Source organism: Apaloderma vittatum, unplaced genomic scaffold, assembly GCF_000703405.1.
Source record: "Apaloderma vittatum isolate BGI_N311 unplaced genomic scaffold, ASM70340v1 scaffold1810, whole genome shotgun sequence".
In the NCBI taxonomy this organism is placed as follows: domain Eukaryota; kingdom Metazoa; phylum Chordata; class Aves; order Trogoniformes; family Trogonidae; genus Apaloderma; species Apaloderma vittatum.
This window is the reverse complement of record NW_009695996.1, coordinates 73,843-87,773: the sequence shown is the minus strand read 5'-3', so window position 1 is coordinate 87,773 and position 13,931 is coordinate 73,843. Positions and strand designations below refer to the sequence as shown.

The window sequence follows — 13,931 nt, the reverse complement described above, 5'->3', positions numbered from 1 at the left end:
CTGAGGTTGCCTGCTGACAATCTACCATGCTGAATCTTTACTCCCCTCCCTTGTAACACATCATGACACCTACCATGTAAGCATTCCTATTCACTGAAACAAAGACACTGAAACATGACTAGAACTTGGGAGACTGACTTAACCATTCTCAGTTAAACATGGCCTCTGCCAGAAATACAACATATTAGCAAAGTGATTACTAGAAGTTTACATTCTGATTTTCCTGGATAAACAAAATTATTCAGTTCCCAGGACTGCAAACATTTAAATTATTCCCCTACTGAAAGTCAATGTTTACATTTCCTAAAATATTAGCGCATATTAGCTTCCTGCATGCAATTTTCTCACCCTGAGATCTTGATAGCGTACAAGAATATAAAATCAATTTTTTAATACTGCTTATAGAAGAAGAGTTTCATACTGCTAGAACTTTAAGCAGGATTGCTTCAGATAGGTATTTTTGCTTTCTTTGACTGACAGACTCACATTCATTAGCTGCTTCTTCCCACTTTTGTACCCCATTATTCCAGTTTAACAGTGAAATATCTCAATGGATGTTTTCTCAAGTGACTGAAGTTAGCACTTACCTGCTGGATACCGTATGTCCAGCCCTGCCTTATACGGTCCCTTGCCCACACATTGTGAGCATTCTCTGCTAGTTTATCCACCATAGCTTCTTGAGAGGGGGTCAGTTTGATAAAACTCAAATCCATGGGAGCAGGCTTATATCCACTCAACAACTGGTAGCTGTCAAAAAACACAGAACTTGTAATTACTTTTCAGTAAGACAAAATTAATATAAAAACTGCAAAGGAAAGAACTCATATGTATGTAAAATATAAATAATATGTCTTTGAATATAAGGAGTAATAACGTGCTGACATTTAATTTTGCTTCAAGCTAATTGTGTCTTAATGGAATGATGTAGCTGGTAATGAAAGCTACCCAGAATGGTCTCAACTAAAAATGTTTTGGAAGTATATTAGTCCTTTCACACATTTGAAGTAGTAGGTTAAGGTATTGCTTATCTGAATACTTATGCGAACATTGTTACTGCTACCTCTGAGCACTTCACAATACTTATCTGAAGCAACCAAATATATTCCTCCTATTACATACAGGGATGTGAGAGAGAGCAGCTCAATTAGCTTAAGTTCACGTATGAAGTTCATCTAAAAAAACTTTGTCTTTTTAATACTTCATACCTTAAGTATCCTTCAAACTATATAGGAGCAAATGTTTAAAATTCAAGCATGACTTAAGAAGAGAGAGAGGGCTTCCTCACTATTTTAGCAGTCCTAAGAACAACGTCTTGTTTACTTCTATGAAGTTGTCCCCACCGAATTAATTATAGTCATCTCCCATCTTACTTATGATCAAACCTTCAGTAAAAGACATAATGCGTAAGGCGATGGATGCAGCCCATCCAGACTTATAAATTTACAACGAAGACATGTGGCACTACGTGGCATGGCCACAGTAGTGGACTTCACCTCCCTTACCCTAGCTGATGAGGGTACGTATAGGGGAAGAGGAGCAGGAAGAGAAAAGCTGGGGGCAGACAGACAGGGGCTGGTCTGGGTGTCAGTAGCTGAGCACTGGCGGGGGAGTTGCAGGGCAGCCCCGGTGAGGAGAGGCCGGGGCTGCCCCGTGCTGGGCAGAGCGGCGTCAGGCTGCCTCCAGAAAGGCCCCTCAGCTTTCACTGGTGGCCCCTCAGCTTTGGCTGGTGGCACCTCTGAGAAAACATTTTTAAGAAAGGGCAAAACACTGCACAGGCAGCAAGGAGTGAAGAAGAGAAGTGTGAAAATCAGCCTGGCCAAGAGCAAGGCAGAAGGTTGGCAGAGACACTCCAGGCACCAGAGCTGGTGCTGCCCTGCAACCTCAGGAGAGACCAGGCAGGGGCTGGTGGACATGCCCTGAATCGCCCTGAGTATCCTCTAGCACACTGACAAAACAAAGCGCTCTTTCGGTCATAAGGGAAGGGGTCTGTGGAAAATAAAAAACAACATTTTCTCACTGAAATTATGCTCCTGGGGTGTTTAAAGAATGGCTAGTTTGAATAATTGTCTAATTATTTTCTAAACAACTCTGTCATTTTCTTGTATTTTCTTTATTTGGAATGACAGAGAGAAAACCAGAAAAAGAAACAGTATTTATCCTCATTTGCATTCTAAAATATTCAAATACTTTACAAATCTTAATTAATTCTCTTCTGAGATAACTATTCCAAAATCCAGCTAAACAAACTATTGGATGAAAACAATAATTGAAAACAAGCAAGTATTTTGGGGAGATTATCATCTACAAACATGAGGTTGGACCTTCCTTCGAAATTACCCCACTAAAAAAATAAAAAGTTGAAGTCTGAAAACATCAATTCAAGAGCAGTCCAAAATCAACCATTCATGTAATTACCAACTGGCAAATTTCTGTTAAAGAATTAAGCAAGCAGGTGGTGGTTGCCCTGCTGTCTCCCACGTGCCAACTAACTGCCCTCACGGTTCCCTCTCCTCAGGTAGCTGTGAAGTCGCTTCAGTGAGATAAGTAAAATCAGACAGCAATGGAAACAGTCAATCATACAGAAGGGATGCTTGTAATTTTGTCACAGAGAACACGTATACCTTATTTCAGGATGCAAATGAATACTCAAGAATAAGAATCAATGGATATTAAGGAAAATAACAAAAGCATGTTGAGTGTGCAAATTCATGTTGGAGAATTACCTTTATCTGAAGACGAATGTTACTAGCTGAAATAGGTATCTAAAATCTCAGCTCCTGGTCAGTCATCTACTCATCAGTATCTGACTGATTTTACCCTGCTCAGTATCTCTGCTTCCCTTATATAAACTTTTTATTTTTTTTTAAAGAAGTAGGTAAATTTAGCTGATTCAACAGTACTACCATATTGATCTGCCATTGATTCATAACAAGTATTATGGTTTTTTTATTTGTGCCAACACCTAAAGAAAGAGTGGCAGATATGTTTGCAAGTGATATTAGTCCATACTCTGTTCTCTTGATCAAAGATTTTCAGCAGTCTATGTGAGTTGTTTTACAAGAGAAAATTAAACAGAGTTGATTTTTAAAAAAAAATAATTCTTTTCATTCTGACTTTTTTTTCTTTCCCATTTCATTTAGATTTTCTTTAACCCACAGAAACACTAAATATTTAGAATTTATTACAATAAAAGCTTTTAATATATCAAGGAAGCATTTTAAAATGTCAGGTTACTGAAGGATGCCTTATTCAAAAAAACTTAAAGTAATACCAGGAAAAAATCTTCCTAAGAGGAAGAGAATGTCCATCAGCAAAAGTTGTGTTTGCAACATGCTTTAGCTACTTGTTCAATATGGTCCAAAACAGCTCTTTTGTGGAGTGATGCTGGATTAGAAAAGGCAAATTTCTGGCGTAACTGCTAATTTAAAATGTGATTTTCCCTAACTTCTAACTAGTGTGGCTGTGATGCCTAAAATTTTCTAGGACTGACACAAAGATAAATTTGTTTTTAGCATTTTACAGTGTTCATTGTTAAAACAGGATGGAAGAAAAGAACCAGAAATGAAAAAAGTAAAGATTTAAGAAGACAGACAAGAACAGATATAGTAAGGTTGAAAGTTTTCTTAGAAAGTAGAGCAGATGAGCTAATTACAGTCAAGTGATGACTGTTGCTTTTGTTTTCCATAACAGCATGAAGTTTTTCTGTGAGGCAGATACGAGAACTTAATAAATTATCATGGGAAAGTGTTGGGATAACGCATTTGTATCATCTACAGGAACAGAATTATCTAGCAAATACAGGACGTGACATCTCTTCTCCCATCAAAAATTCATCTTTTCACCCACCACCTCCTGTAATCTTTTGTCATGGTGAATTCTAGTCTAACTGTGAAACAGTAACCTTTCTCTGCAGGACTGTATCCCAGAAAAATGTGATCCAGCCTTATAGATGCACAACTGTATCTAGATCATGAAATCTCTGCTCTATTTTTGGTCACCAAATATGTGATGCTACTGACAATGTAGCCATTTTTTTAATTATTTCATTTTTACTCATTTTTTCTATCCATTGCATGTAAGGTATCACAATTCTGACTTGATATATACAGTAAGACCTCAGGGTTCTAAAGTTATGACTGTTAAAGACATTAAAAAGACTCAGCATTACAAGTCTTCTTAAATTAGGAAGTATAATTTCTTCAGACTTGAGATTGAACTGTGATTTTTCAAAATCATCACAATTAATTCACTTGAACAATCTTGCAAATGCATATATATTTCTACTCAGGAAATTAAGAACAAAAATATATAAAGCCCTAAATATCTCTTCATTTTAGTCTTATATGCAATTATTTTGGGATACCAAAACTGAAGAACAGTTTTGGGGAATTTAAACTAATCCCTTGCTTTTATTCTCATTCATTCCCATGAAGTGGCCACACCAGGGATTCTGAAAATGTCATATCAATGCTATGTAAATCAGTACAGTGGTATATATCAAAGACTTGAGGATCCAGGATCTTATAGGTACCTTGTAGTGAAGTATTACCCAGAAGCCTGCATGGAGAATGTACTTTTGGCTCACAAAAGGGAAAACACAGGCATGCTTTAGTTAGACGTGAGCTTGAGGTTATTACACCGACCTTAGGGATGCAGTGGGCGGAATATTAAGCTATGGGTCAGTGAAAGGTTACTGTGAATAATGGAGTTATGCAGCAGCAGATGAATATTTATTTCTGCACAGAGCACATCCCTGCAAAGAGCTGCGAGTTGCTACTGGTGGCAGCAACTTAGCAACCAGCACTTACCACTGCTCTTAGTCATAAGCAAGGAAACTGTGTTACTAATTTAAATTCAGGAATAACAGGACACACAGAAATATTTTCATACTGAAACTGTGACCTTTACCTTTCTCGTTTGATACACATTATAATTCTCCTTTATTCCATGGGCTCAAGTGTACGCTGGGCAGTAGGGCTGTCAGTAAGTACAGTTTCATTATGTTGGACTGTGTTAAACTTCCCAAATTCTTCATTCACAAATTGGGGAGTGCACTGGTGCTACGGAGGAGGCCAGGGCATACTGGCTGGGCCACAAGAGCTGATTTCAGAGCTGTGGTAGTGAAGGCCACTATATGATACCAGCCTGAGCCCAGCTGCCAATTAATCACTCAGGAAAAAAAGTCAGATGTTTGTACAAGTTCTCTCCACTTCATGTCACTAGGTGGCCATTCTAAGACTTTCAGAATGGCTACCATTAATTATCTGCAGCACAGCAAAATGTATTGACAAGTTTGCTGTAAAATTCTTTATCAAGTTTCTGCAATATATATAAAAGAACTAAGTAACAATGAATTTCCCTCATTTCAGTGAATCACAGAAAACCTGAGCTTTGTCTACACATCAGATCATAAATATCTAAAAGAAAAGGTGTAGGTGAAGTTGCGTGTGAATTTCTTAAAAATTATATGCATACATACATATTCAAGTACAAATAAAACTAGCAATATTAATATAAATTTGTTAAAATACAGCCTGTTTAACTCATATTGCCTAGCAAAAACACACATTTGAATTTTAACTTACTTCTTCGGAAGTTTCATTTTTTTCACTTTTTCTTCGGCATGGTCATCAGCAATTCCAACATGGCAGCCTAAAGCCAGCAGGGTTCTAGAACACAGAAATCAGAGCTAAATTAATGCCAGTGTTTTTATATTCAGAGTTGCTGCTGTTTATATAAATGGCACTATATAACAAACGAGACCCATGGGAATGACAATAATACAATATGGAACGATCAACACCAGCCTTTTTGTATATGTAGTGTTAAGAAAATGCCACAAGATATTTCTATAAGTTTTAAGAGATGTACAAGTGAACTACTTCAAAATGGAACTACCATACAGTCTATTTCATCTACATAAGGCATCAGCTGAAGAATTCCCTGCCCTTGAAATACATATTTCTGCTTTATATACTTCCTCGTACTGCTTATATACTGAGTCATGGTGCTTTATATCAAAACCTTTTAATGTTATTTACTTTAAAGCTGATGAAAGGAGAAAAGGCAGGAAATGTCACTTCTTATGCTTACAGTAAGTCTTCTTTACAAAGAGAACCTGTTATTCAGAGATTTTAATTGGATCTGGATTTTGTTAGGACATGCTGCTGAGGAGAGGACTGACAGCAAAACACAGGATAAGCATTAGGTCAAAACTGCTATGTTAATGCTCCATAGGGATGTTGTATGTTAATCCACTTCAGAGAAAAGGATTCAAGCTAGACCCAGTGTGTCGTGTACCACAGAGACAGATTGCACAAGATGCAGCTCATTTCAGAAAACAAACACTCTACATAACCTTACAACAGGGTCGACGATATTAATCAAGTTTCTGATGACTTCATACCTCTTCCTTTCCTTACAGTCACACTATCCAGCAGCATAAATCTTAAGTTTCCTTTATCTTCAGGATTTGATCTGCAACTCATCAATTATTTGTTGCTGCACTTATGTTCAATACTGGGTTATCAAGTCTCGGGGTTTTTTAGCCTAGGTGAATTACTAAAATATTGACATTGAATTGAAAAGAAATCCTGACAAAAATCAGAGATCAGGAGAGTCTCAAAATCTGAGTGACAGTCATATCTTTGATTGAATCCGATTATGTGGAAGAAATCACAAGCGTAAACCTGGGACTCCATTCCCAATTTTCCCAATGTGGAAGAAAGCTGGAAAACAAAGTTTTTACTTTTTCTTGTCACTAGTTTAAATAGTATTTTCTAGACTGGCTTTAACTATATTTATTGCTCTTGGATTGACTGGAGGGAAAAGAGAATAAATATTGGTCTAGTAATATTTCTCCCGGCAGATGAATCTTATGTTTCAAAAGGATTCTTACAGCTTATTTTTAGTGCTAGCTACATGAAGTAAATCCTACTGTTCTGTTCTGTGAACCCTAACTTTAAACTAGATGGTAAAATCCAATGAGAAAATCAACATGCAGTGGCCACCTCCTGCAATACACAGTACCCACTAAAAATATCCCATGCAACGAGATTTCAATTCACATAAATCACACACAACTCCTTGTCCTTTTTTTACTAAAAACCTCAGTTCTGTTCAGTGATTTTTACTTTCCAGTTTAGTATCTTCTAAGAGGCTGCACATTCTGAAGTTGGCAACATGTTTTTATGCAGACAGTGTGTGTTACTGGCAGTGATAACACCAGGCAGTTACTGCCTGGGACTAGGATGCAGACAGGCTCTTGCTGATACTTATTCCCATAGTGACCAAGGCCACTGCTGGCTCTTGTGTGCCACGCTGGGGGTGCCAGGTAGTAAGAGGGGTCACAAGGAAGTAAAAGGTTGCACCTCTAGGAGATAATAGACAGGTGACCAACAAGACTGTTCCATTCCATATATATATCATATTTAGTATCAATTGAATGATCACAAGAGTTTCTGCCCCTTTTTCTGCAATGGCCATGTCTAGGGAGGAATCTCTCTGATCTCCTGGTTTTGATCCAGATCCTGAGTTCCCGAATCCAGCTCCTGTATCCAGCTCCCGCTGCCGCTCAGCCTGGGGCTTCCCCAGTGCCGCTTGCTCTACAGTATCAGTGGGGAGACTGCTAATGACATTCCTATGCAGCCGTCCCCAGCACATGAGAACGTATCTAACACTGAATACAGAGGTGCTAATCCCTGGTCATCCTAATTTTCTTGTAATGTAAAATAGGAATTTAAATCCTACATTATCTCCACCTAGACACAGCAAATTCAAATCAGAGCCACAGAATAATGAAAAGTCATACCACGCTGGTAGAACCTTGAAGGCCCCTAAAGCACTTCGAAGCAAAATAAGAAATTTAGAAGTGGCTGAATGCAGTCCTTGTTATAATACTGATATATGATTACCACAAATGACTGAGTAAATAGGTAGAAAGACAAAAGTCAGTCACAAAATAGTAAGTAACACCACCAATAAAAAAAAATAGAAAAAACAGGAACAGCACGATGAAACTATAAAATATATATAAGAATGTGCAGAAGCAATATGAACAAGCATATTTTAATCCCATGACATTTTCAGAGGTAACTCATTCCTAAATCTTGACATTTCATACAGTATATCACTTTTTATAGTTCATAAAAGTATTCAATCATACTGAAAAATATACAGAGATGCCAATATATTGAAAATAAATGCTGTTTCAGATAATATGACTCAGAACTTCCTTAGTTGCCGCCTCTCTCATCTAGTAGAGCTGGCAGCAAAACTGGCAACAAACCAACAAAAAAAACCCAACAGTTACAGTTTGAGTTATTCTTGATGTCTTACAACTACTTAAAGTATGCAGTATGATGCGAATTGGGAAGAATAAAGCTGACTCGAGGAAGTTTAAAAAGAACATTTTCTTTCCCTCCACCCCATTCTCCACAAATGAAGGTGGCTGCTAGTGCTAGACTAGAAACACCTACTATAGAAAACAGTCAAGGTAGGTTACAATTCAAGTCATCACAGTATCAATCATTCAGAATGGATAAATGCACTACTTTTTCCACCTTTGCAAGCTTGCAGAAATGAACCAAGTGAGACACTCATATTCTAGTTTCTGAACAACAGGTGTCTGTCCGATAAATACAACAAGATATTGCAAAATGACAACTGTATACGTCAGAAAACAAAAGCTGGTGGATCAGTAAATAGCACAGAGAGGCTCATCAGAGAAGAATGCCATGAGAAATTCTAGGAGGAGTGTTCTACCTAGCTTTCTACTATGAGGACATAAAGTCCATATATTAAAAGTGTAAACATGATATTGCACTCCCAGTTTACATAGCAATTTTTAAAATATTCCCAGAAAAGTACTATCACATGCAGATAATCATCCTTTGTTAACACTCTGAACAGGAAAAATCAACTATATTTTACCATAAAAAATGAAAAATAAAAGAAATTATTTCAATGGATTGCAAATACGAATAGCTGGGGAACAATATATATCACTGGGCATTTATCAGTTTGGGAAAAATTTTAACATGTTGACTACATGCAATGCTACACATGGAAGAAATTACTTCCACTAATAGATTTTTAATGCATTTGCAGTAAAGCAAGAACTCACAGCTGCTTGATTGATAAAGCTGAGATGAGGAATTTTATCTTTGAGACAGGTAACTAGATTACTTGAACAAACCTATTAACATCCCACTGAAATTTTCCAGCAATCCAACTGGAAACCTTCCACAACATTCACACATCTAACCACTCATCCACCAAAGGAGGGAGTCCCTACTACTGTTTTGTGCTAATGTGTCCATAACACACAGATATAGCAGCAAGGGATCCTGAAGCAATGATCATCATTAATAACATCCAAAAATATCCATTGATTGTCAAAGTGTGTTTTATCAATAAAGAAAATTACAAGCAATTAAACTAAATTGCAATAAATCGAATAAGAAGCAAAGATTATTTTTCCTCAAGCTTAGATCTGTTTATTTCCTCCAAACTAGATGAAAACCGTCTGAGTTGCCATTGCATAATCAGCATTACCACAATAATTCTAAAATTCCATAGATAATAAAATCCATCATATTCATTTTCAATGCCAAATAATTAATTCATCAGTGTTTCTCACACCCTCTCTCACCTATAAGTCGTGTCATGGTAATTCACATTCAAATTACAATTCTGGAAACTGCAACTCCTTAGGAAAATCTCACTATAAGTTTCAAAAGTTCTAGCAACTTACTTCAGTGTTTCAAGTGACATTTGCAAGTTATAGTTTCTTTCCTGTTCTGGCAATTTTGAGAACTCCACTAAGCACGGGTGTTGTCTTTTGTTGTCATCTCTAATCTGAAAAGACAGTAAAGAAATTTCAATATGCCTTTAAAAGCCAGAATAAACTTTAAAAGAGTCTCACCCACAAAGTACTTAAAGCTGATCTTGTCAGATTACTCAAACGGAACAACACTTCAAAAGAGAAAGCATTCTGTATTCTTAAAGCATGATCATTCTGTTCAAGTAAAGCTGAGTTTGCATTTCCAAATAAACTTGAGATTTTAGATCTCAAGTGGAATAAATGCTAATTTGTACATTATACAGATGTTCACAACACATATGCAAAGTTAAAGAATAGTGCAATCTATGTTATGTTTTGACATACAGCTCCAAAAAAAGAAACAGAGTGAATATGAACATGAATCACTGATATCTGAAATTTATTTTTTATCTTTTATATTTGCTAGTTCTGTGTTTTTCTATAACAACTAAATGGTATACTACTACTCAATCTTGTTTACTTAACCCCATTTTAAAAATGTCGCATTTCTTTATAACACTTCTGAGTAATATATTTTTGCATTTTGATCTAAGCACATAATGATTATAAAATTGAACTGCAGTCATTTTTATATGCTTTGGATTGAAAGATATTTACAATCTCCCCAGGATATTTATCTTAATTTGATGGGATTAATGTTCTTTGGACAGGCAATACAAGGAATTCACCTGTCAAGCTACTTGATCAAAATAATTAGTAGCTAAAATGAGAAACATCTTTTAACAGCCATTGAAAACTTTTATTTCCGGATTTCTAGAGAACTATGGTAATCTGCATTTATAAAGCTTCAGTACAGTCTCCAATAAGAAGGACTGCTTTAGATCTCTTTACACAACTAATTTAAATCTCAGGCATCAAGTGTTTTCCTCGGTTCCTATGTTAATTGAATTTTTCCTAGTGACATCCTTTTCACTCTTACTTTAGTGGCTTACTTCATCAGGAACTAAGCTTCTTCCTGAAGAATAAACAGAAGGCGAAAAATCTACTACGTGCTTTCTGTGCTGATAGTTTGACTGGCTGAAAATTTCAGCACCAAACATCTTTTATTCCAGAATTTTGGTTCAAAAATACAAAAGTACTGTTGATTTCCACCTCCTTCTGGTGGAACGCATCTAAAACCTTACTGATTTTGGAAGGATACAACAAAAATGAAGACCGATTAGCACATTAAAATCAATGTGCTGGAGAATGCTATGTTGCTGGAGAATGCTATGTAATGAACAAAAAATTAAGTTGGAAGGTACATACTGGTCCATACTGCCAGCCAAGTTCAATCTTATTCATAACCCAAAGTTCATGGATGTTCTCTGCTAATTTTTCTCTAATTCTTTCCAGATGGGGAGGCAAAACAATCTAAAGAGAGAAGAAAGAGGCTGTTACAAGTAAGTTGCTTAGCAGTGCCACTCAAACTTTCATAACAGGCAAACTTTGTAAAAATCAGATACCTCAACTAAACGTAAATTTTCATTCAGTTCTTTCTGACTAAAGTGAGAAAGAATTCTTAGATCAACAGAAATACTTTAACCTATGCACTTACAAGTTCCAGAGTGTGACCAGCATCAGAAAACAGTTTTAAATCCAATACCTTCAAATGGCATGGAACACATTCCTGGCAGTGGGATAGAAACTACTCATACCAATACTATTTCTCAGCTTAAAAAAAAAAAAAATGCTAAAAATCTCAACAACTAAGGTAATATTATGAAAAACACTTCAAGCAAATATTAACATCTGAGAACTGAACCCCATAGAATAAATAAATAAAATAGATGATTAGGACAAGTGAATTCAGGACAGCGCATCACTCTTCCTCCAAAATTTGAAACTAAGTCACCATTACCTCAAAAAACAGAGACCTCCAATTTACAATGCTGTGGATCATGATAATATTTCCCTAATAGTTGGTGTTACAGAACAATAATTATATGACACATGTAGGATGCTATATTTAGCATATAATGGCAACAAACTAGCAAGGTATTTGGTATGTGTTTTCAAGAATGTGTTCCTAACTATTGTAAAATCTGAGCACACGGTGTACAAATATTTGCATAATCTCAAGTTCTGGTCAAGTGTAAAAAGAACTCTTGTTATCTGTGATCAGAGAAGGAGCTCTTTGGTATCAAATAATTACTGCTCTTTGCAACCACGCAAAAAATAAAACAAAACAAAAAATCCCCTATAACTTCAATGCATGCCATTTACTGCCCATAATGTGTCAAATGACACTCTCAATAACCTCCAAGTTCAGTAAAGAATCAGTGCTGAAGCTCTACAAGTCTTGCCATAATGCAAAGTCTTAAGTAATTGCAATTATACAGTAATAAAAACGTATAGTAAAAGAACAAGAAGTTCAAACATCCTGTCTTGCCTACTCTAATATTAAAGGTAAAACAAACTTTATGATAGTGTCTTTGAACTGAAATATATGAAATTTCTAGTGAGCACCAATAAGGACTTTATGGACTATTTATCAGGTTCTCACAATGGAACATACCAACCAAATCCAAAGAAAAATCAAGTTTGAGACTCTGATCAAATGCAAAATTACATAGGCCTACAATATGTGTGTTTAAAAAGGAAAATGCAGTATTTCAGCTTCCATACCTGGCTAGTATCTACAGGAACTGGAGTGAAAGCTGCTTGTGACAGAGAGATAGTGGGACCCAGTAGGTCTCTTGTATAGCTCCGATCTTGCTTGTACTCTCGGCTGTGCTCCACTTTCAGCTTCTCTTTCGGTAGGACAGCTTCAAAGCAAGGGGCATATCCAGGTGGAGGAAGAAACTTGAACTCTCCATGGCGACCTCCAAGCAAGAAACGTACCCTGTAAACATCAGAGTTACGTTAGGTAACTGAGACACCTCTGATGTCAAACCAAGAAAGCTTGTAAGCCTAACAACTATTGGATGCTATGTATAAAAAAAGGAAAACAATAAAAATTCCATGTTGCAGCTTCTTTTCATTGTTTACAGTTCAACTTTCTCTACTTGGTGCTGGAGTTCATGAAGTAGGTGGAACAAAAATCATGGGTAAAAGCTAACTATTGTTTCTTTTAGTTAATATCCACTTCCATACAGATATTCTAAATCATGATACCAAAAGAGAAGACACAGAGAGAAAGAATAATCAGTTTACTTAGCACATCTATGAAGTAAGCAGCAGTCTTTTGGGTCTCAGAAGGCAGAGATTATCATCCAGAATAGTCAATCAATCACTTCTGAACTCTCTCCATGAAGGAGTTGTCCATTCTCTCTCATTTTAGAAGTGAATCTGAAAACTCCATGGAATATTTTTCTTTCACAGAATACTAAATCTTTCAGGCACAATACAAAACAATCTTATATTTTCTTCTCTAAAACTTATACTTGTCATGTTAGTAGAAATCTAGGGGAAAACATTCTTTTATTCATTACGAAACAGCAAATTTGACATTTTTTTTTTGTTAATGAAAAATTCAGTGAATGGGGTGATCATGAAGTACCAATGACATAACACTGAAAAATCTTCCCAGAACACTGCTATCCAGCAGGAATTTAACACACTCAGAAAATTAGCCTTACAACAGAATCATTTTGTCTTGTTTGTATTTACTGAGTATTTTATAAAATTTTTGTCAATGTTATACCAGAACACTCTCCAAAACCACACTCAGCACATGAATAATACTGTCAAATATTTTTCTCACGACAGAGATAAAGCACACAGGTTTATAGTTTTGCACTTCATAGCACGCATGTCTATAGTTTTACCACATTGTATCTCTCATATTATCCAAGGCAAAGCCTAAGGAAGTGCATTTGGCAGCTGGAGCAAGAGGCTGGTATATCCACTGTGTGATAGCTTCTCGCTCTTGTATTATTCACCAGTCTTTGAATGTGTCTCTAGCAAAAATCAACTTCCAGTCTTTATCTTTGTCAGTCCTGCTAAAATTAGTCTCCCTACTAGAACATCACAGACTGTTTTTTAGTATTATAACGTCAAACTATTCAACACCTGGAAGCAGAAGTCTGACCTATCAAGTGTGACTTGAAATTTTATAGAAAACCAATACAGCAACCAGAATACAGATTGACTCAATTCATATTAA

General features: G+C 36.3%; 1 protein-coding gene across 1 annotated transcript in view; it reads right to left on the bottom strand.

Moving 5' to 3' along the window:
• The window catches only part of RYR2 (ryanodine receptor 2 (cardiac)), a gene marked incomplete at its 5' end in the record, with an annotated part of 108,411 nt that overhangs the window by 28,569 nt on the left and 65,911 nt on the right, over window positions 1-13,931 (bottom strand). Inside the window, 5 exons of the mRNA XM_009872957.1 lie at window positions 588-747; window positions 5,586-5,669; window positions 9,755-9,858; window positions 11,093-11,197; window positions 12,452-12,668. Of these exons, the coding sequence (XP_009871259.1) occupies window positions 588-747; window positions 5,586-5,669; window positions 9,755-9,858; window positions 11,093-11,197; window positions 12,452-12,668 (670 nt within the window). The remainder of the gene's footprint in view (window positions 1-587; window positions 748-5,585; window positions 5,670-9,754; window positions 9,859-11,092; window positions 11,198-12,451; window positions 12,669-13,931) is intronic.